At 38.1% G+C, this 22604-nt stretch overlaps 1 protein-coding gene across 2 annotated transcripts in view; it reads left to right on the top strand.

Annotated features, from left to right (window-relative positions):
• Nucleotides 1-22604, top strand: part of MAN1A1 (mannosidase alpha class 1A member 1) — a 149893-nt gene that overhangs the window by 57454 nt on the left and 69835 nt on the right. For both annotated transcript variants that reach the window (XM_075046846.1, XM_075046847.1), the window contains exon 4: nucleotides 2644-2724. In XM_075046846.1, the coding sequence (XP_074902947.1) occupies nucleotides 2644-2724 (81 nt within the window). The remainder of the gene's footprint in view (nucleotides 1-2643; nucleotides 2725-22604) is intronic.

Here is a 22604-nt window from a genome sequence, read left to right as displayed (position 1 = left end):
CTTCGTGGTTCGACAGTAAAATCTTTATTCACATTACTTCAAAGCCGTCTTTTTGTCTATAACTGATTTCCAGAAACGTGTCAGTGCATACGTACTGAGCTTTTCTTAAAGGGCCTTTGCATTCCTTGAAAGATAGCAATGGTTTGGGAGTTAAGTGGCTGTATTAAATCCAGAAAGGCAAAATGTAAGGTTCTGGAGACAAAATATTGAGCTCATATATCACTCAGTTTACTTTGAGCGATTCAAAATCAAAAAGTAATTTAATTCAGTCCTTACAGGAAACATAAGTGTCTGGGATATCTGATTAACTCATTTCCTTGTTTAATACCTACCTCTTACAGCTTCAACTTTCCCACATCAAAGAAAAGTTCTTGGCGTCTGCCGATCCTCAGCATTGAAATGGAAAGAATCTGAACTTCTGAGGAAGGTTCTCAAGTACAGTGCTATTTATATAGGAGTTTCAGCTAGCTCAAGCTCCAGGGAAGAGAAGCTGCCCCTATCACTGCTTTAATCATCCTTTCTTCAGTCAGATCAGATCAGCTTTTCTTAAGTCAGATCAGTTCTCTACAAGGTGCTTTATGCATTGGATTTACTTAAGGTAGACTTCTTTATTTAATGTAGAGTTCTTACATACGTAGCCTGCTTAGCAGGTGAACAGCTGTATTGTCTAGTTAGTTCAGATTTCTAGAGGATTTAAATGTTTTTATATCCATTTCCCCAGGTTTACTATATAGCATGGTATAAAAAAGAAACGCATAGAAATGGCACTAGTTAAAGTGAATACCTGTTTCCAGTTAATTCATTCTCCTTTTTGCTGGATTCAGTGAGACAATGACTGAACGCTTTGAAGCAGAAATATCAGATTAATTGTGGAAACAGAAATTAAGCCCCCCCCACCGTAGTTTCTTTCAGAAAGAATAAGAGTAGACCAGTATTGGGAGAGCAGTGGGTGAGGAGAAACTGCAGAGTTTTAGTACACTTAAAATGATCTTGGAAAAATGTTCTTTTCTGAACAGTGCAAGATAACTTTTTTGGTTTGCAGTCTTAACATGTGATGCCAGGTGTGAGTTTTCAATAGGCAGGTGTGTGTGATGGCTTTACTTTATCTGCCCCTTTGAATTGTGCTTGTGTGTATAAAAAAACTACAGAGGCACACACATACTATATGAATTCTTTATTAATCAGAACAATTCTGTGAATTAAATAATATCCTCAATTTTTAGAGGGGGAGGTGCAGAATAGATTGTGGAGGAGAAAAGTTAAATGCTTGAGGGTAAGTGGACAAGCACTGTAGCAAGTCTGTGCGTGTTTTTTGAAGTCTGTACCTTCACAGCTGATGAAACACTGAACAGCTCTCTGCAATGTGTCTAGATACCTTTCCTTCATCAGAGTGCCTTGCAAACTGAAAAGCATGGAGTAATATTTCTAATAAGTAACCTTGTGCTGCTTTCTTCTGCAAAGGCAGTTTACTTAGAAAATAAAATCCATAGAAAACAGGGAGCACCTTCTTCCCTCTTACATAAACTGATATCTGAACGTTTAAACTGAAAAGTACAAAAACTAGCTGAATGAGAAAAGCCTGCAAGCCCTTTGGAAGAAAATACTACAGCTCCACCATGCATTGGCTTATATTAAATATAGTTATAGTGTATTTTATTTCAGCAAATAGAAGGTGGAAAAACAACTCGATAGAAGCAAGAACAACCAAGAACACACGAAAGTCAAACACCTTATTTATGTGCCCAAAAGCTTAGAAGATTGGCTGCTGGGTACCATTTTTCTACAGAAATACAAAAATATAAAAAGTAATATTAACATAAAAAAGCAAAAACTAAGAAACTTCGGTAGATCAGCTTTTCAACTGAATGCCTCTTGAGTGGACTGAATGTTGTGTGTTGGGGTAAAATTGGAACTGACTTGGTAAAGACCAAGAGAATGTAGTAATCATGAGACTTGGGTTCTTCATTTAGGTTTGAATTTAAAAAGGCAGAGAAGAATGTGCTTTGAGTTTTGAGATAGATAATGGCTGGATCTATACTGCAAAAGTACAGCAGACCTAGTCTCTATCACTGGTAAAGACCAGGCCAGCTTGGGAAGGGCTGTCACTGTAATCGTGAAGGATCATCTGCTTCATGGTTACATTTTTATGATGAACGTGTAATGAACTCATTCTAATGTTACCCCCCATTTTACAATAACCTGCATTTAGACTGAAGTAGGAGAACTCTTGACACGGTCCTCTGATCAAGAACTTCTCATACGGCGCCTGAGAAGGGATGGTGTGAGGTTGAGGCAGTGTGGGATGGGATCAGAGCGCTTTTTGTGTGTGAGCGCTGAATCATCTGCAAGGAGGTACTTCGACGTGTGGGTTTAGAGAATGCCGTACGTCCACGCGGAAGAGACGAGAAGTTAAACAGGATGAGGATAATGGAGAGGATATTTTGTTGACGTGAGGAAGGGAAGGAAATACTTTAAAATGCTCTTAAGTTCACTTATGTTGGCTTTCCTACATCTTCTGGTTTTTGCTATATACAGCTGTTGTAGCTTAATACCTGCATGTGTGTAAAAAAAAGAAAAAAGCAACCAAACAAAACCGTAGAGAAAAGTATCAGGGAATAAAACTATGTTTGTTTATTTCAACAGAATGCTGAAATTTCGGTATTTGAAGTGAACATTCGTTTTGTCGGTGGACTGCTTTCAGCTTATTATCTTTCAGGAGAAGAGGTAAGATATTTCCACACAGTTTATCTGCAATATCGTAATCTAGACAAGTAGGTAACTTTTAGTTTAATAATATCATTTATCTGGAATAAACTTGTTTAGAACTTTGAAAATGGCTTGTACAACAGAGACCTGTCCAATGGGTTTTCTTGCTTCTATTACTGTTGCTTTGCATAAGTCTTAAAACTGTTACTTCATGTAAGTGTTAAATGATTATTTTTTTATTATTATTTTTATTTTATTCCTGAGTTGAAACAGTACATTCTTACCAGGCTTTGTGCTGGAGTGTGTAATTATGTAGTTCCTATGCCATGGTAGTGGTAGATTTGGTGCATCAGCTTCCTGCTTCACAAATTGGTTTCGAGCATATGCTTCAACTCCTATAAACTATACTTCTGTCGGCCTTCCTGAACCTGAATCTTCAACTCACATGGAAAAGACATGCTAAGAACGAAAAGATACCTGGTAAAGCTATACGTGTGAATGTCTTTAAAGCATTAATATCCTATTAATTTCTATTGCCTGTCATGGTTTCTGGAGAGGATGAAGAAGCAATTTCATCTAAGAGCTTTGACTAATGAAATTATTTCTGTAATATATTTGGAGAAGGCTATACTAAGTCACAGGTACTGTGATATTTTAAATTTTCAGCTTGGCACTTGAAAAGTCTTTAATCTTACTAGTTTAAATTCTTGTTCCTGTCTCTGGATTATAATAGTACTTTACTGTAGGATTAACACAAGTTAATACTCTCTAACTGTAAGTTGAATTTATCGTAGGATTTCTTTAAATCCAAAGCAATTACTGGTGGAAACTCCACAAAACCCTAAAGATGTGTAATTTTCTTTAACATGTAAATTTCCCAAATACTGGGTAAAGCTCTGTTTTGAAACTGTCACTTTAAAGTAACTTAAATGTCGGGTTTTGTTAAAATTTATCATTATGTTAAAGCTGTCTTAGCAGGTACTATTGGGTCATGTACCTGACAAAGCAGTTATAAGGAGACAATGTTCCTCCGACATTCTTGTCTTAAGCAGACCTACCTGTTTATTTCCCATGGTCATGTCCTGAGCATAGGTGGTACTGAAAAGACATTAATGTTTTACAATACACAATTTTTTGTATTTTAACTGTCTTATAATTTTCTGGAAAAAGAAAAATCACTGTTAGACCCATTTCAAATTCACGCTTAACAGTAATGAAAAAAATGGAGAGGTGCTTGGTAGCTGGCTTCTTGATCTTTACTAAATATTGTTTTACTTAATGTTTCATCTCCAACTCTTGAAGGAAATCACTTGTCCTCCTACAGTAACTCAGCAACCAGAAATAAACATATCTAAGGGTGTCTAGAATTGAAAGCTTTTCCTTCTGCAATTAAATCTTTCACTGCAGATCTACTTTTTGCAAACAAGAGTGAACTTTTCCAGTATAACCTATTGCTACATTTTAATTAACTGGTTCTGACAGAAGCAGGGGATGCTTCTTGGCAGACAGCGAGCTGGTAGAGGAGCACATGTGAGCCTTTACATCAGGTGGCCGTTGTCTGCCAAGAAATGCCTGAACCATTTGTGATCAGTGCCGTTGGTTTCATATATATGTTGATGGTTTATATCTTGTGTCTGTTAGCGTGCAGTCTCACTTTCAATCAGTGCATATAGTTTCTCCTAAATAACACCTAGTCATTGCTTCTCAACCATTCCTTCTTCTTTAGAGAGGCAGTTCTACCACCACCTCTTGGACTAGATTGGTCGCAACACTGGTGTTCAAATAAAACTCTTGTACAAAGGTAATGAGGAAAAGAAAGTGTTTCACACAATGGATAATTAAGTGGAACTCTTTGCAGCGGAATATTGGTGATACTGGATGCTAGTGTCCATGCTAAAAATGGATGGAGTCATTAATGAAAGTAAAACAGGCTCCTAAACTCAAAGATGACATGTATGATTAAGGAGGGTCCTGAGCTCTTGCAGGCTGGGAAGGGCACTGCCCATGCTTGTGGCTGGTTTTCCTACTCTTTGATAAACATTTGCTGTCCAAGACAGCGATGTTCCTAAACTAACAGTTGTCCTAGTGGCTTAGAGAGTGCAACTCGGCGTGCTCTGCCTTTATCAGATTTGGGGAAACCTCCCGCTTCATCTCCTGAATGCAAGACGCTGAAGCCATGGCCAGCTGCTGCCCATGGGAGGAGCAGGATGCAGCCCTTCGGGGGACGGAGCTGCGGTGCAGCGGTGTGAGGTTTCCCATCTTGCGTGGGTCTGTCTTCCACTGGTGCTGCTGACAGGTGTGGGAAGAACTGAGGGCCCCAGAGGCTGGCTCCCACCGTAGAAAATACAACTTTAATCATATAATAATAGAATGTTCATCCATTATATTAGTGGGCGTTCCAAAAGGGGTGGAACAACCTGTGTGCAGGCTGTTTGGAGGATTAAGCTTTCTCGGTTAAAAGCTCATTTAATTCTTTGTCAGATTAACTATTTAAAAATCTTATATATGCTGTGCTCACTTGTCAATATCCTAATTAAAGAAAGCTATGTTTCAGTAAAAAGGGTGACGGAAATAATTATTGTTTGTACTGCAGAATTACATTTCCATGGGTAATGATCCAAAGCTGCAACACATTGTATGTTCCATAATCATTTGTAAGTCTAACTAATCATGATTAAGGAATATCCTATCATACTGAGTACTTCCTAAAACATCCTGCTCACTTAATAGTTCATTTAGATAAAGGCACCAATGTGAATAATTCTAAAAATGAACAAATTGAATGCTTTGTCTCTTGGTAACTGTGTGTGGTGCTCACTTGCAAATAGGGCTATGAGATGCATTCTGTTAAACTTCCTACAATTTCTGCCTTACCTGAATTCATATGAAATACCAAAAAGTGTTAGAAGAGTGTCATACGCTTTGTCACATCTTTTTTTTTATTTTATGATTGCTATTTAAACCTAAGCTAGAAAGAATTCCAGTCAAATATCAAACTTCATTTGTAAAACAGCTACAAATACCAGAAAACTTCAAGATGAGTAACTTTTGTAAGGACTGCTCTGGGTTTTTTTTGGTTTTGGGGTTTGGTGGGTTTTTGTTTGTTTTTTGAAGTCCCTCATAGTAATATTGCATGTGAATGCTTCCGTGGTATTTTTCCATGAGTCAGTGGCTGTAAGGGATTACTAAAAGTAAACCTGGCTCCTTTAAAGCACTGATAGTATTGATTTTGTTGTTGTTGTTGTTTGTATGAAAGCATCTGGAGGAGCCTGTAATATGGTAAATTTAACCCATAGGAACAGGACAGAGTTTTTTGCAAACTTTCATGACCGTTTTGTTTAAATTAAACCTGTATTCATGAGTGGACATGCGATTCGTTTTCTAAGCAACTTGGTGTGCAACCTTTTTTGGTTTTGTACTGGAAAATCACATCTAGAAAGGGAGAGATTTGTTTTACAACTGCTTTGCTGTGCTTACCAGAATTTTACATCAGACTAGTATACCAAGGGTCAGGAGTATTGTATGCCATAGGATCCCCTGTTCTGCAGACCCAGATAATATTTTTTTTCTCTTGCTTAAAGCACACTTCCAAATGTAGTCATATAAGGAGATAATATGTTAGCTTTTGGCGGAGGACAACACTGTATCCTCTAACAGCAGCTAAGACCCTTCTTGGAATTCATGGAGATGACAAACATTATTTCTGAGCACTGTAATCTTCACTGTTGGGAATAACTGTGATACTGGTGCTGAAAGTCATGGTAAGTGTATGGCACTGCTTGTAGAGAATATACAAACCTAAATACTCATCTGACCAGCTCTTCTGGTTTACTGAGAGGTGGTTCTTATAGGTACTGCTAAAGCTTTGTAGTAAGGGGACTGTTTTACTTGAAGGTTGGTTTCACAGTCAGGGAGTACATTGCATAGGCAGAAATGGAAGGAGCATTTAGCAATTGCTGTTTGTATGAGTAGCAAAAAAATAAATCCAAAATGCTCTGAAGTGAATAAGGAGAACGTGAGTTTCAGATCAGCTGGTAAGCTCCCAGATTCCTTCAAAGCTTTCCATTTTTTGAATGGGATGAGTAATTTTTTATTTTTTTTTTTTTCCCCCCCAGAGTTAAAATATTTTGGATTCAGCAGCTGTTCTTCCTGCATAATATAACCTTCTCTTTTCTAGGACTAAAGATAGTTATCTTAACTGGAGGAAGACAAAATAAAGTTGATAATGATGTTCATATTGCCATTTCTAGCCATGGCATGAAGCAGAAATGTAACAGGTTTTTTTGGTTTGGGTTTTTTTTTCCCTACTTTGGCAGTATATATTCCTGTTTGAAGGAATTTATTCTGATCAGGATGAAGGAATAAAAAAACCACAACAAACTATTCTTCATCATGATAAATGTTGGACTTTCTGAGTTTCATCTATTACTGTCTACCAACTGTTAATTAGAAGTAAAAAAGAAAAAAAGAAGGAAAAAAAATAGTGATGACATATCACCTAATTAGTTTATATCTTCATTTAGAATAGGAGTTACAGTGCCACTATTCAACCTCACTTGATGATCTTGGCCTCCTGTCTGACTTCAGACCTAATCATTGCCGACTTAAAACAACCATCCATCAGTGATGAGTGCTGATTTACTAATGAGGAGCAGACATGAAATAACGATGCAGATGGTATTGATCTAGAGCTGCCTTTGCCAGGCTGACCACAAAACATTGCTGACTTCATATAATGCTGAGACATTCTCCAGAATTTAGCTGTAGCTATTTTTATCTGGCTCTCCCTCTCTTGTAGAAGTCTCCCTTCATAAAGAATATTTAAATTCCATAAATACAAAAAAATATAAGTCATCATTTAGCAATCTTGAATAGTAGGAGGATGAAGTTTGTCACCTATACAAAGGTATTGGCCTATTTCTGCAAATCAGGAATGTAAGTTCTAGTATAAGATGCCTTGGGGATCTTATCTCACCAGTGAGAGGATTGACCGCATGTTTTATCTCTCGCTTTTCACTTAACTTGACACTAATTAACAAGAGGACTTTTCCTTTTATGTCTTGGAAACTTGATTTCTAATGCTGTTTGAAACTCCAGGCATACTGTATCAGCTTGATCAGTTCTGTGTGAATGCCTTTTAACTCCTCCTGAAGCATCTTCACAGAGTGGCAGCAGAATTCCCTGTTCAGTAGGAACTAGAAGACTGCAATTGCCTGTAGTTTTCTGCAGCCCTGTTTTCAGATTTGAGTCCTGCTTGCCACCTACCATCCATCTGCTGCCACTTTACATGATACAGCAATACTTCAGTGGTGTCATGTTTTAGTTCTTTTAGAGCTCTGAAATTATCTTGATTTGTTTCATTTTTATTAGTTTATGATTTTTTTTTAACTTGACATTTCATAGAATCCTGGAGTTGTTCAGGTTGGAAGGGACCTCAAGAGGTCATCTAGTCCACCCTCAATATTGGGACAGTGCATTAGGCTGTCCTTTTAAAAATCTCCTTGCATGGCAATCTGCCTATGTTCTTCAAGACTCGACATTGGGGCAAATTTAGCTTTTCTGTAATGACTTTGTTTCATGCACTGTGCTCTTTTACACAGACATCTCTTAATTGTTCCTCCTGGCTTTCTAGCAGGCCTCATTTCTCTTTTTTTTTTGTGTTGTTTTTTAACTTTAAAAAACTTGTTATTTAAAAATTACTTTTAGGCTGACTTAGTAGTTTTTCATTTAGCTTGTCAGACATTATCAATTTCTGTATTCCTTAATTGGACTTAATATACTCTTGCTTTTAATTACCTTCTTTAGTCACACCAAAAGAAGATAGAAGTCATCTGAGCCTTTTGATTTGTGCGTCTTGTGACTGCAAACCTCATCTTTTATCCTCCAAGTCATCTCCAAGCATTTTACCCATTTGGCTGTTCCTTTCTAAGGTCATTTCAGGTGGTCGTCTTGATTCCCATTCCAAACAGAAACATAACCAAAGTGAACCTTTTGTTTGTAACAGCATGTTGAACTGGAGCATGTGGCCTGTTAGACAGTAATATGTTAAACTAAATCAAGAGCTACTTTTTCTCATACAGACTCTGAGTTTCTGCAAGAAGCTGTCGTTGCAGTATATAAAAGTGTGGTTTATATCTGCTCTGATGTAGCACTTAACAGCCTACTCAGGAACAGAGAAGGATTTAAAATCTCCTCTGCTTCCCACAATCACAGTCTGTAATCTCCATTAGTATTTCAGTCTCTTCACCACCTTTAATAGATCTAAGGCTGTTCTCTTTCTGTGCTAGCTGCATCAAAATGTACTACAGAATCCCTATGGATTCACATTCTGAAAATAATCTCGACTCTTAAGATTTTCTTTGATGTAAATTGTTCTGCTGTTGCAAGCAGACTGCCCTTCAGTCTTCTGTTTCTGTCTCTTAAGTTCCTGCAGTGCAATTATACTGTCACTGTTTATGAAACCCATCTCTGTTCAATAGGTTCCCTGTACTCCAAAAGCTTCCTCTTTCCCAATACTTCTGTCCCCTTTCTCCCAATGCTACTTGCTCAGCTGCTCTGTGCAACTCTGTCTCTCCAGCTGGCCCCGCACATAATTCTGAGGAAACGTCAAAGAACGGTGATAGAGATGCTGATTTCCAGTCTTGCACTTAATTCAAATTTTGCTTTGTGGTTTTCCTTCTCTTCCTTCTCTGCTTTGGAGTTACTGATAACCATGTATATGTACCCTGATGGGGTACTCCTACTCCTACTATATATATTCCTGAGTATAGGAATATATATTCCTGTATACCAGGCACACAATCGACTGCCATCACCAACCATTTTTGTGCCTCATAATAAAGACTCTCAGGCTGCTTTACTAATATGAAGTGAAAATAGTGGCAATATACATTAATTCAGTGAATTGCTGTCTGCTGGAGTTCAGCAGTGGGTATGTTTCCCTTTCAGATGTCTGTCACCAGCGTGAATATCCGTAGTGGGGGACAGAGGAGCTATGGTGATAGCCTGCTGCCGCTGCCGTAACTAACCCTACTGTGAAACCAGGAGTCAGAGCCCTGATTTTGGCCTGAGAAACACGAGTTCAGAACTCTGACCTGTACACAATCACATTCTTCACTTTTAGTGGTTTTCCTTTTGCGTAACTGAAAGGAGTTTGTTTGTTTGGGGAGTTTTTTCAAAACAACAAAAAAATTTAGTTTGTCCCATGGCAAACTTACTTATTGCTCGTTACATTAATTTTAACAAAAGTCCCTGCTCGCCTCCAGGCTACTACAGTTTGATGCTAAAGCTGGTAAACTGTTAGAAAGGAGAATGGATGATAATGAGAGCTAAGTAATATTTGATTGTGCTTGTAACAGCTGGTGTGTTTGACATGAGCTCGTGAGCTATATTATTAAGTAGAATTCAAGCAGCTGAGAGGGAGCTGGTTGGTTTGTTCTGAGGATTTGGCTCTCAACCAGCTCCTGCAGTTTCACTTGATTGTGGTTCTGCAGAACAGTTGGAGAGGGCACGTCTACCAGAAATACTGGTGTGGGTGCTTTCCTTTTGAGCAGCAGCTCTAGATAGACCCAGAAGAAGAATTCTTTGCATGTGGTTAAAATACTATACAGAAGAAATGATACTCTATTAACAGTCTGTCCAGAGTCACCATGCATCTGCAAAGAAGTTCAGTTTCCAAGACATTTGTCTCTTTTTGTTTATCTCAGTATTCAGTTCTGTCATTTTGCAGCACCAAATGCAATTGCAATAACAAAGAAGAGTAAAAGGAGAGTTAAAACGTATTGCCCAAAGAGTTGGTGGGATTGTCCTGTTCTGCAAATTTAATAGAAAATGTACAACGTATGGTTAAATATAGGGTCCTGTGGAGCCGGTTGCAAGCAGTGTTGAGATTGTTGCAAATATACTTTCCGTATCTAAAGAATAATCCTTATGTGTAATTTGACAGCTGAGAATTTGACTTATTTCTGCAAATGAAAGCAACATAAAAATATCTCAGTCGGTGCTGACAGTGGGGATAAATCAGCATTAATTTATCCTCCTTTAATTCTAGGCTATATAAAATATTTGGGAAAGTATATTCTCTCTGTGGATGTTTTAGAAAAGTTCAATTAGGTGATAAGTAATAAATGTTATTGAATTATTGTACTGAATTTTTTTTCACCAAAAAGTACAGGTGAAAATAGTATGTACCTGCATTTTACTCTGGGCAGGGAGTAACTCTTCACTTCTTCATCTGAATCTTTCACAACGTATAGCTAGTTTATGTAAGGTTCCATTTTGTGCTTTTGTCTCCACAGACTGAGTCTGCTCCAGAGGTTATTTTTCATTAAGTTGGGAGATAAGTAGATGAAAATGTCCTCTCCTTATTAAGCTTAGAGAAGATAAAAGCATAAACCATCCAGTAGGAGATTCCTGTGTTTTTCATTCTGTTGGGGACTACTAAGGCCTTCCATCAGATTCCCAAATCTGATTTTAGCAAAGAATCCTACTTTTTTATCTTTTTCCAACAATTTAAATTGCTTCTATTACAGAATATGTAAGTATTAATTAATTCTAAGTATTTTAAATACAAATCAAGTGAATGGAAATTTATGATGAAATCGGGAAAGTTCCTCATCCAATTTGCTGTTTGAAGGATCGGATTAGAGATTCATTACAAAACATCACTTTGTGCCACATACAAGTCCTGCTGCTTCAAACTAACTGAAAATCATTGAGAAAATTGAATGCCTGAAATCAGAAGCAGGCATCATTGCTGTTCTTGCATGCCCTTCATGCCTCCAGCAATGGGGCACAGACAATGGCATCTGCTGCAGAAGAAACAAACTCTTTTAGTCTCCTTTGGATTTAGCAATACATCTTGCTCAGCAGATGAAACCCGAAACAGATACAAACAAGGTTCACTGGCTTTAAGTTAGCATGAACTCTTGGCATCAATTTATGGAGAGTGCTAATTGGCCTGTGTATTTTTTGGGCAGGATCTATTGTTTGTGATTTTCCAACAACAGAAATCTGAAAGATTTGAAAGATGATGAGGGAGCATTTTCCCAGGTCTTTTGGAAATCGCAGGAATCCACATGCTATTCATATGCCATTTGTTTGTAAAAATGCAACAGTTGAATAATGTTGATAAATGTTGTCGTTGATAAGTGGGTGCAGTTCCTGTCTATCCCGTGCCAAAAGCTTGCCTCTGCCATACGCAGACTGTATTTGCACCCTACGTGCAAATGATTGAGAAGGAATTTGGAAAAGATGTTCACATGAAAAATTCTGTGTCAATTCCAGCACAATGGTTGCCAAGGAGAATTTGGGATTTGGCAGGTGATTGCCCCTAAACAGAGCTGTCATTAAGCATTTGAAAGACAAATCTTTGTTTTCCTCGAGTCAAGGAATATAAGGGCTCATTTTGCATAGGCCTAAGTGCACAAAAATGGACAAACTGCAAACTTCTTAAGCCAAAGACTGAGAAGAGGATGAACCAAATCACTTCCATGAAGATTTGAAAGACGAAAAAGAGGAGTAGTACGTAGTACCAGTGCTTCATATAAATCTTACTTGCTGTCCTCAAGGAAAAATAGTTTAGGGTGTATTTAAACAGCAGATTCAGTTTCTTAGCTCACTGTTTACATTGCAAGTCTTTTGTCAACAAGTATTATACTTTTCTATTCCCACAAGTGTTGGCTGCTCAGCAATCTTACTGTTTAATTTTCTAGTAAAGCATAAGATATAAGAGAGGGCAGAAGGTGGTAAGATATTCTGAAGAACTTTGATTTTGTTTGATGAGTTCAGCTCTGATATTCTTCACTCAACACCTTTGCTTACATTAACCCACCTGACCTTGATAACTCCTTCAAATAGTAGCTAATTAAGACAGCACAGTATGCGGGGACTCTCGTCATTTGGCTACATGAAGGCTCAAAAGCTTATTTTAACATCCAGAAAAGCCAACCTTATGTAAACTGACAAAACTCTAAAGCAAACAAGGAAGATCATTCCAGCAGCAGTGTTACTGGAGTGGAGTCAACCTTCAATTAACAGAAAGCAATCTTCCTTCTGGCATCAAGGGCCAGTTCCGTTGTTTCTTATGATTCAGATGCATTGAACTACTGAAAAGGCTCTGTAACTGGTTAATCTGAAGAGCTAGATGTGTCTGATTTGTTTCTTTTCTTCAGCCTTTAGGCAGTCATCTGCTTTTGCAGGCTAAGCAAAATAACCACACTAGGTTTTTTTGGAAGCTGGTTCAGTCCAGTTAGTGCTTTAAAGTTGTGTTGTCCCTTGGGGGGCAAGCTGTCCTTAATTTTTGCAAGCATGACTAGATAATTTTACAGTCCAGTAGATCCTCAGCATCATCTTGTGAAAAGGATATGCTGTGAACTTCATTCTCTTCCATTTTTTCTTTGAAAACTCTTTTTTGTTTTCTTCAAACCAACAGCTGCAGAACAAAGTCAGCAGCTCACAATGCTGTTTCTTAAAGGATGCTATTTTCCCCAACTTGTTCTTAAAAACACTATTCATAGTATATAGACAATTTCAATCTTTTTCCTTTTATCATGGAAAACCAGTGAATAACTCGAACCTTCTCATCAGCATTTGCTGCTTGTAGGGTATGTCTTACAAACATCATTCAGTCTTTGCTCAGTCTTTTCTCTCCAGAGTTGCTTTTATTTCCATTTATATTCTAGAGGGAAGAGCAAATAATCTTCTTGATTCCAGGCAAGATCAATAACTGCTGAGATGCTCTGGGCAAATGTTGCCACACTGGTGCAGGAGACTCAGGATGGTTGGTACTCGGCACATCTGGGCAGACTTACTCTGATGTTAAATGCCATCAGCCTTTCTGATTTGCTTGAAGGTTATGTGTTAAGTTAATACAGTTATCAACTGACCCAAGGCTAAAAGTAAAGGCTTACTGAGATAGCAAGAACTCCTCTGTGTTCAAGCAATTTTTTCTTGATGGACTATGACAGGTGGTGATAGAAGTAATGAGTGTAGCTGGTGCTAAGATGCCCCTTTTCTAAATCATACTTTCAAGACTTTTTTTATATCTAGTTCCAACTTGAAATTACAGTTAAGGTACTGTAATGTTTTAATTTACATACCATCAAATATAAAAATAATTTAGTGAAACTTGCGAAGTATTTTCTCTAGGAGTGGCTATGCAAAGTGTTCAAAGAGTAAAATAAGATGCTAAAGCCGTGTCATGAGTTTTGGTAAAAACGGAGTTTACATGACTGTCATGTCTTTTTTTTCTTTCCCTTTGCTTGAAGTGGGGGGACGGAAAGCAATGTAATGCTACCTATATATGCTAATATGCATACTTGAAATCTTTATGAATACTTGTAACCATTATTTCCTCCAAATATATGCTGCATTTAAAAATAATGTTAATCTTGTTAATCTAATGGCTGCTTAATTATAGCAATGATTTTGAGGTTTAAATGTAAAAAAAAAAAAGCTTTAACTGCAGGGAATTCGGAGAAGCGGTTGAATTGTTCATAAATTTATGACTTGCTGGCAGCACTGCTCTTCAGTCAGAGCACTTGTTTCTGACTCTTAAGAATTGGAAATGTCTGCTTGCCTTCTTGTATTTTAGTCACTTTAGTTTTATGGCTTGTCCAGTAAGAGAAATAGTCTTACAGTAAACAGAAAGGAATTGAATTAGCCTGCCTGATGATTTAACTTACAACATAAAAGCAGCTTCTTAAATCACAGTTCTTCTCTCTTGAAGCCTCCTGTTTGGCTTACATAAAAAGAACTATAAGAGAGTTCACATTTCTTATACTTAATTTAAGGAAAATACACAAGCACTTTATTTAGGCTCGTTTTGGATGTGCCCATTATTCATCAGACAATTCAGTGACTATGTCTTTCAGAGAAATCTCAACAATAAGAAAGAATGCACTGAGTTAAGCCATCATCATCTTTTGCTGCTATACAAAAGAAGTTTTTTCTTGTTACATTACTCATATAAAAAGCCAGCTAGATGGTGTGTCAGAGGTCTTGTGGAGGAAGGAACCTGCAGACTACGTTAAATTTTAACATGTTCCTCTCCCCTGAAAAATAACTTCTTAGGAATGCATCACCAATGCAAGTGCTAGTGTTACAAAACTCACCTGTCATGGAGTCAAGCTAAGCTGTTTGCACAGTTGCAAATCCAGGCTGAATTTACCCAAATGGCACCTTCTGGATCCCATTGTTTTTAATGGAATTTACCAAAATAAAGTAGTAGTTTCTACAATGTTAGCAGTTGTGACGGTTATCAATGTTTACTTGTAATCTGAGAAACCACTGAAACATTAGGGTTGGAACAGATAAAACTCTTGGTTCCTTTTCCATATATGTAAAAGTGAAACAGAAGTAGTCTGTAGCTGCTGGTGGTAGAGAAAGATCAATGAGAGAGTTTTATGATCAAATGTCTTGTTCCTAAGTGATCCATGCTGTAAATCTAACAGAGTGACAGTTGGCGCTGTCTTTGTACTTGTGATCATTTTACTTTTTAAGGTATTTATGATGCTTCCAGTATCTGAGATCACAAAATCTGGATATTCCTGTGTTGGCTTAAATCCTAGTATAATGATTAGAAGAAGAGCTTTACTGTTTAAACATGGGACAGCCTTAATATACAACATTAATTTTCAGTGAATACTCATTATATTTGATACATGTTTAAAGAGTAGAAGAAAAACTCCAGAAGAGTAGGTTTTAATTTGTATTCTTGTATGCATGAACACATCAAATTAATGGTCAGTGGAATTGTCCATGTGTGAAGAGGAACAGAGGATCTCTTGTAAAGGGCATTAGAGTAAACTTTAATGCAAATGAGACTCCTCAAGCTTTTTGTGTTTAATGAAGACTGTATAAAGCCTGGAACTCTGTAATTCTGTGCCAAACCTCATGACTTGTTTTTAAAACTTTGAGTATTCAAACCTGTCAGTTTGGATTCTCATCCTGCTTTGTTCCTTGCCCTAATACTTTCGTCACCTGCATTGCATGTAGTTTGCTAGTTATTATTTGTTCTTCTTGTTATTGTTATTATTAGTTTACTGCTTCTTTCTAAAGCAAGCCACTACTACCTTACAAGAGGAGACTCTTATTGATAAATAGCTTGTTGCAGCATCTACTGGAGCTAAAGCTTGGACAAAAGTCACTTAGGACTATACTATGACGCTGCCCTGTACATGCCGTAATGCCATGCCACAATATATGTATAACATCTATGTATAACTTCCAGCAGAAACTGAAACATGGGAGGTTCCCTCTGAACACCAGGAAACTTTTTTACCGTGAGGGTAACCAGGCACTGGCACAGGTTGCCTGGAGAGCTTGTGGAGTCTCCATCCTTGGAGATACTCAGAAGCTGTCTGGACATGGTCCTGAGCAACGGGCTCTGGTGGTCCTGCTTGAGCAAGGGGGTTGGACCAGACGAGCTCCAGAGGTCCCTGCCAACCTCAACTCTTCTGTGATTCTGTGAACTCACAGCTTCGTAAAAACACAGCCCCTTGGCTCTCTGGAGCCCTTTGTGCGAAAACAGCAGAGAAAAGGAAAAGTTTCTTTTCTTAGGGCCACAGTGCTACCACTGCAGACCCACGACAATTGCTCTACAGCAGTAGGAGTAACTCCTCCGGGAGGAACAAACCCTGAGCTGGTTGGAGAAGAGCTACTCTGTGCTACCTTGTCTGAGGACATTGCCAGTATAAATTTTAACCGTTTGAGGACTGGCCTCTGAGCGATATCTGACTTAAAATACCTGTGGTGGTGTCAGATTGAGTGATATGCAGTGATTCAGGAAGATCGCCCTGTTGAGGGGGACCAGAGCAAAAAGAGTAGTTCTTTTTTTCCATTGGCTTGGTGAGGTGACCAGGTTTGCTCTGCAGGTACCCATTTGCTAGTGGTGGGTTCAAGGAAGATGGCAGAACATGGGAGATCTTGAGCCTTGGACTCTTTTATCCAAGGACCCTTTTGATTCCAACTGTTGAGAGCCATTTCATTAAGCTTTTATTCTGATGTTGGAGCAAAATATTAACGTGAGTAAATGAAGTTGGAAAAAAAATGAGCAGAAGAACAATTAAAGTAGGCATACTTAGTATCTTGTTCACGTTGTTTTACGTGTATATTTGATAAGCATCATTTAAAACTCTTTCCATTAACAGCTGGAACAAACTTAAAAGTATCACATAACACTGGCTGAAGCAAACAGCTCTCCATTTGCTGTTGAGTTAACAGTAAAAAGCAAATAGAATATCCTTTATATACGCAGAGTGATTTCAGCCTTTTCTGTGCGTACCGCTGTGGTCTAGGAGCGTACTTTAGAGTGAAGGCATCACTCTAAATCACTTAATGGTACCGGAATTAAAAGATACAGTCGAATTTACAAGGCTGGGAATGAATCTTCTGTTAGCACTTTATGCTACATTAAGGATGTAATTATTGATTCACCATGCAAAGTTTATTAGGCTCCTCCACCCCACCCCCTGCTTTCACACAGATGGTGTTGCAAATCACCTCTCAACGGTCACCTGCTTGAAAGGAGAGTTTCATATGCAAAGTGCTATTCTTTGTTTAGGTACGATAGCTTGCAAGATGTAAAATGAGGCAGCTATTTAAATTTGTTGTTACAGCACTCGGGCTGGGTACACAAGATTAAATAAAAAGAAAATTAGGAAGCAGATGCTTGTGGCTTAACAGAGGAATTGTGCTAAAAGATACTCTTCATTACTGGTGGATATGAGTAATTTTACTAAGGCAGCTGTTTCCTTAATCAGGAAAACCACAAACCTCTAAGATGACATCCAGATGTTTTCTGTATCGCTTCACAATATAATGAGTTTCCATTGTATATTCCATATTTTTAATCCATTCGTATTTACTTACATCCAACATATTTTCAAATACATGTATCATCTTCCTTAACTGTAGAAACCCAATGCTAAATACGTGACGTATTTTGTGCTTTTGACATCCTTGCCCAGTGTTAGTCTACCAGTTGCTTCTAGGGCTGACAGTGTCTCTCGCCGGCATCCAAGCATTTGAATATTGGACTTCTGCAGGTTTGAGGGGGGGTTGTTTTGTTGGGGATGGAGGGGTCTTGGGAAGGAGTTTTTTTAGCGATAGTGGCTTGTGCAGTTGTATGGTGCTCCTTACAGTGCTGCCTGATGTTCAAAGCAGGACATACCCTGGTGTTAATACATATATAGTGGGTTCATATCCTGTTCCAGTTATGTGCATATCAGGTGAAAACACAGATTTAAAGCTTCCCCTGGGTCTTAGATGTGGGGTCAGTCCTCTGTCATGGGCTGCTGACAGTTTTAATGCCTGCTAGCTTGCCATCTGCCCTTGCTAGAAGCACGTGCTTTATTTGACCGGAGACCCGGGATTCCAGGCTTTCTGTTGTTGACAGGACGCAAGACTGGCATCCCAAATCTTTGACGCTGATTTACTGAAACTGAGCTGTTTCATAATTTATTTATTTGGGGTGGTGTGGGATTTCAGAATTTTAAGATTCGAGCCCAGCTTTTGTAGGCATGAGTCTTGTTACCTGTGGTTTGGGCCTCGGGAACCAGCTGCCAGCGTGCAGTTGATCTGCACATATGCAGCAAATCCAACTCATTACTCATTGTGCATGCTGTGTATCGCAGCTCTTGAAAAATTAACTCAGGCTGCCCTGAGTTTGGGGTGAGGAATTCTCAAACGCTTTTATACCTAACAAATTCCTTTTATTACAGGCAATCGTTAAAGTTTACTACATTCATTACCACCTTTTCTTGAATTATCACAACAGAGATGTTATTAAATGGTCAGTTCATTAGCTTTCCAGGTACTAATGGGTTGTAGCTAAGCTTTTAATTGTACAAGCATATATAAACTTTAAAAAAAAGTAATGCTTTCTGACATTAGTGGATAAATTAGCAGTTGCTTTTTCTCTTGTGGTCTCAAAGTTCTTCCTGTTAAATAGTTCTTGGAGTTTGTCTGTGTAAGCAATCTCAAATACACATGAATAGCACAAAAGGAAGTAACTAAATATAACTGGAACAAACTCTTCCTTTATGATTTTTTTAATTCTGCAGTTAGCAATTCCTTCCTTCATTCCAATTTTGAAGTGCAAGTCAGATGTGTATAAGACACTGTACATTAATATTCCTTTGTTTTATGCCTTGACTTCTTTCTGCCAGTTTGTACCATTTATTACTGGCCTTCCTAAAATAAGATTTTCAAATACAATATATCTATTTTAGAAATTCTTTAGTTAAAAAAACTACTGAAGTAATTACATGTGTTAGCCTACTGCTGATAACTTGAGGGGTTTTGTGCTTGTTGCTGTGTACGTTTGGATTAAATCTGGAAATCTCTCACTAATCCAGTTACTTCCATTTGATTAAGTTCTCTACAGCCTTTTCTGCAGGGGGGACTCTTCATGGTACTATGTGACTTCTTTGGTACAATAATCAGCTAGAAAAGAAAATTAATTTTCTTGCCATCAGTGAAACCATAACAGAAAGGGCTAATTGAATAAAAGAAGGGATTTTTTAATTTTTTCTTTTCCCAAAATGTAATCTAATTTTTGTAATAAGCATCTTTTTAAAGTGGATTTGCTTCTACAAGCTGGTGACCAGCATACTGGAGTATTCTGGAAAGGGCAGTACAAATCTAAAAGTTTACCCATGTTTGTTATTTCCTCAAGTTGTGAGAACAACACGTACTGCTTTAGCAGTTTGCAGGTGAGATAAAGTTGTTGCTCGCAGATACCACAAGCAACCTGAATCTCTCCAGTAAGAAGGTTCTACAGTCGTGATTTTCAAAAGCTGGAAACTTATGTGCACCTTCCTGAATCTCCACGTCATCTTGGGTGCCAAGAGTTTTCACAAGATTTGAGCACTCCAGAGCCTGCTGCTCTCACAGATGTGTCAAATATAAGCTTTGGATTCCTATATTGAAGATCTCGTTATAAATACTGTCCTGTGGCTGTTTCAGGCTTAGATTGAGACAGAAAGCCCCCTTTTACTACAGGGTCTATATTTTCCAGGCTCTCTCCACTGAAAACCATTTGTCTTTTAAGAGGTTCCAGCCTGGCACTGTATGACAGTAGATGCTGAGCAGGATTGTGGGAGTGGCTGCAGATTGTCATTATTTTTAAATGAAACATTCCTCCTGCTTTATACAGCCATGACATTGTTTATAGGTGTGAGGGAGAGATTTGTATGAAAACTAGTGCTGCTTTGAGAATGTTAATGAGAAGGGAGCATCTGAGATTATTTACCAAACTAAGTTTGGTATTTTTTTTTAATTTAGTCCTTTTCCTGGGATTTCTGACATCTAACCCCAAGATGCCCCAGCACTGTGCCGTGTAACAGCTTAATTGGTGGTCCCTCTGTTGGCATCCCGATGGGATAGAAACCCGACCAGTTGCATTTTGCTCATCTCCAGGGAGGGGGGTGACTTATTTAAATTCTCAATAAAATAAAATGCTGCTCCGTCCTGTCAATATTCTCAATGTGAAGGTGTGACAAACCACGCTCTGTAAAGGAGCTAAAGGAGGCATTGTTTCCTTCATGGTGCTTTTACAGAATTGGTGCCAATTTAAATTTCCAGAGTATGGTCAGCTCTTCACTGTCCGGGCTGGCCGTGCCTGGGATGTCCCTGTTGGGGGGTTTGGTTTGGGCACCTAACTGGGCTCCTTCTGTTGGTGCTGGTTACCACATTGGCGTGACTCCCTCCAACACTTGTTTTCAGAAATGTTATTAACTGTCTCCTCACCTTGTAGCACAGATAATTCATAACTGACTTGGCTCAGCCAGGAGTAAGTGAGGACTGAATGAAATTAAACTCAAAAAACCACCTGCTAGTGTCAAGGTGACAGTAATTGTAAAAGCACTAATTGCTGCTGAATTAATGCCAGCAGCTGGGTAACTTATCCAGGTGTCATAAACACTGAAAATATGTTATAGGAAATGGTTTCAAATAATATGATGCTTAAACATGGTATCGCTTGGTATTGAAGAGAGTGGAAGAATTCAGCTTACGCTATTTCAAGTACTCTGGTATGTCAGGTGGAGTGCCACAAGTTTTGTAGCATTTCTAATATTTCATTCTAAAAATAAAACAAATGCAAACATAGCAAAAATCCTGGATTGTCTTTCAGAAAAGAAGGTATTGAAACAAGTTCTTCTAAGAGAGTTCTCTTTTGTTAGCAGATCACTTTAAACCTAAATCAACATTTGTTACACTGAAAGGATTTCTATTCAGTGTTCTGAAGAGCAGCAAAGTGGCCTGTCCCTGTTCATTTTTCTGCTCTTGTTTCCTGCTTTTGCACTGAAATATTCATTCCTTACCCTACTGGGAAAGGCAGTCAGGTACAGGAAAGAAAGCAATAAATCTTACTTAGTGGCTTGTCAGTTTCTATCTGTAAATATAAAACAAAAATGAAAAATGCTTAATTTGACAGAATTAAAAAAGTGGAGAAAATGTCTTTGTCAATTGAAAAAAAACCAACCCAAAAAACCACCACACCAAAAAACCCAGCATAGGATTTTTTCCTCTGGTGTTAAAATTTAACTTCTCGTTTCACTTGTATGGAGGACTTTTTAAGGCAGAATTCTGGCTGTTCTTTAATTTATGATACTGTACCATGTTATACTCTTTTTCAATTAGATGTGCCTCATACGCAATTCTAAGATATTTGTTTTCTGTGTTTTGTTTTCTTCCTGGTTAGCAACAGCAATTAAATCTATGATGAGGTAATCTAATGTTTTCAAAGGGGTTTGTCACTCCAGCCAGAGGAAATGTTTTGTTGTTTTTTCCAGAGGAGATAACATTCTTGCACTATAATGAAAGTCAGTGCTCACCAGATGACAGCTCTGTTTTTAGGCCTGTGGTTCCATTTTTGCAGGCAGATCCTCATTTTTCTGTTTTCCCTAATAAGATTTGATAATGGACACAAGAGTCTGCAAAATCTGATTGATTTTGGGATTGGGTCTTCTAACATGAGCAATGCAGTTCTGGATGTATGACCTCTTTTAACGATCTCTTTTAAAAGAAAAAGACTTCTTCTCTAAAGCCATTAAAAAAAATAATCACAAAACACACTTTGGATATCTGCATACCACAAGGTTGTGTAGAGAATGCAAGTAACTGCTTTAAATTAAGTGGGTATTTGGAAAACTTGGTTCATTAAATTCACAACTTCTTTTTCATCGAAAGTTTGTGTCTGTGTCCTAATTCACATCCAAAACCTCTACATTTGCATCAGTGGCACAAAGTAAGCAGAACCAAAAAACCTCATACCCAAACTGCTTTTCTAAGCAAGAGTGCCTCACTGAATTAAGGTCACATTTGAGAGAAATAAGGAAATTTTTATTAGAAAACCAGTTACTGTAGGAAAACTGCTGGTGGAAGTACTGTATATGTAAATGTGGTTGCTTTTCTTACCTTTTTCAGTAATAGTCCTACTGGAATGAAAGATGCAGATTGTAGTTCCTGAGGGAGAGGATGACTTTTGGCACTGGGAATCACAACGTGCATCGGTACGGTGTTGTGCAAAAGCGTATCTCCTAGCAGCCTGTGCAGTGGTTGTGTGGTAGGGGAAGTTCCCAAGTTAGTTTGTTCTCTCTTATGATGACCAAAAATATTTATATGTATTTAAAAAACAATCAAGAACATCTAATGGAGTGAAAAAATAATGTTTTGCTCCTTGGCTTGGTATGTGTGTTGCCTGTGGAATGAATAAACAGTAAGAGGACAGCTGAGCGTGCGCAGCAGCGAGGTGGGTTTCTTGTTCAATGAATTGCTGGCTTGGAGTAATGGTGATGGTTTGGAGTGACTTTTGAGTTTGTAAGTGACTTTTGTGTTTGTTTGGTAACTCGAATAAGGAAGGTGCTGCTTTACTGAGCATTGAGCTTATTTTA

This window comes from Buteo buteo, chromosome 15, assembly GCF_964188355.1.
Source record: "Buteo buteo chromosome 15, bButBut1.hap1.1, whole genome shotgun sequence".
In the NCBI taxonomy this organism is placed as follows: Eukaryota; Metazoa; Chordata; class Aves; order Accipitriformes; family Accipitridae; genus Buteo; species Buteo buteo.
The sequence above is the reverse complement of the archived record's forward strand: the minus strand, read 5'-3'. Positions and strand labels throughout refer to the sequence as shown.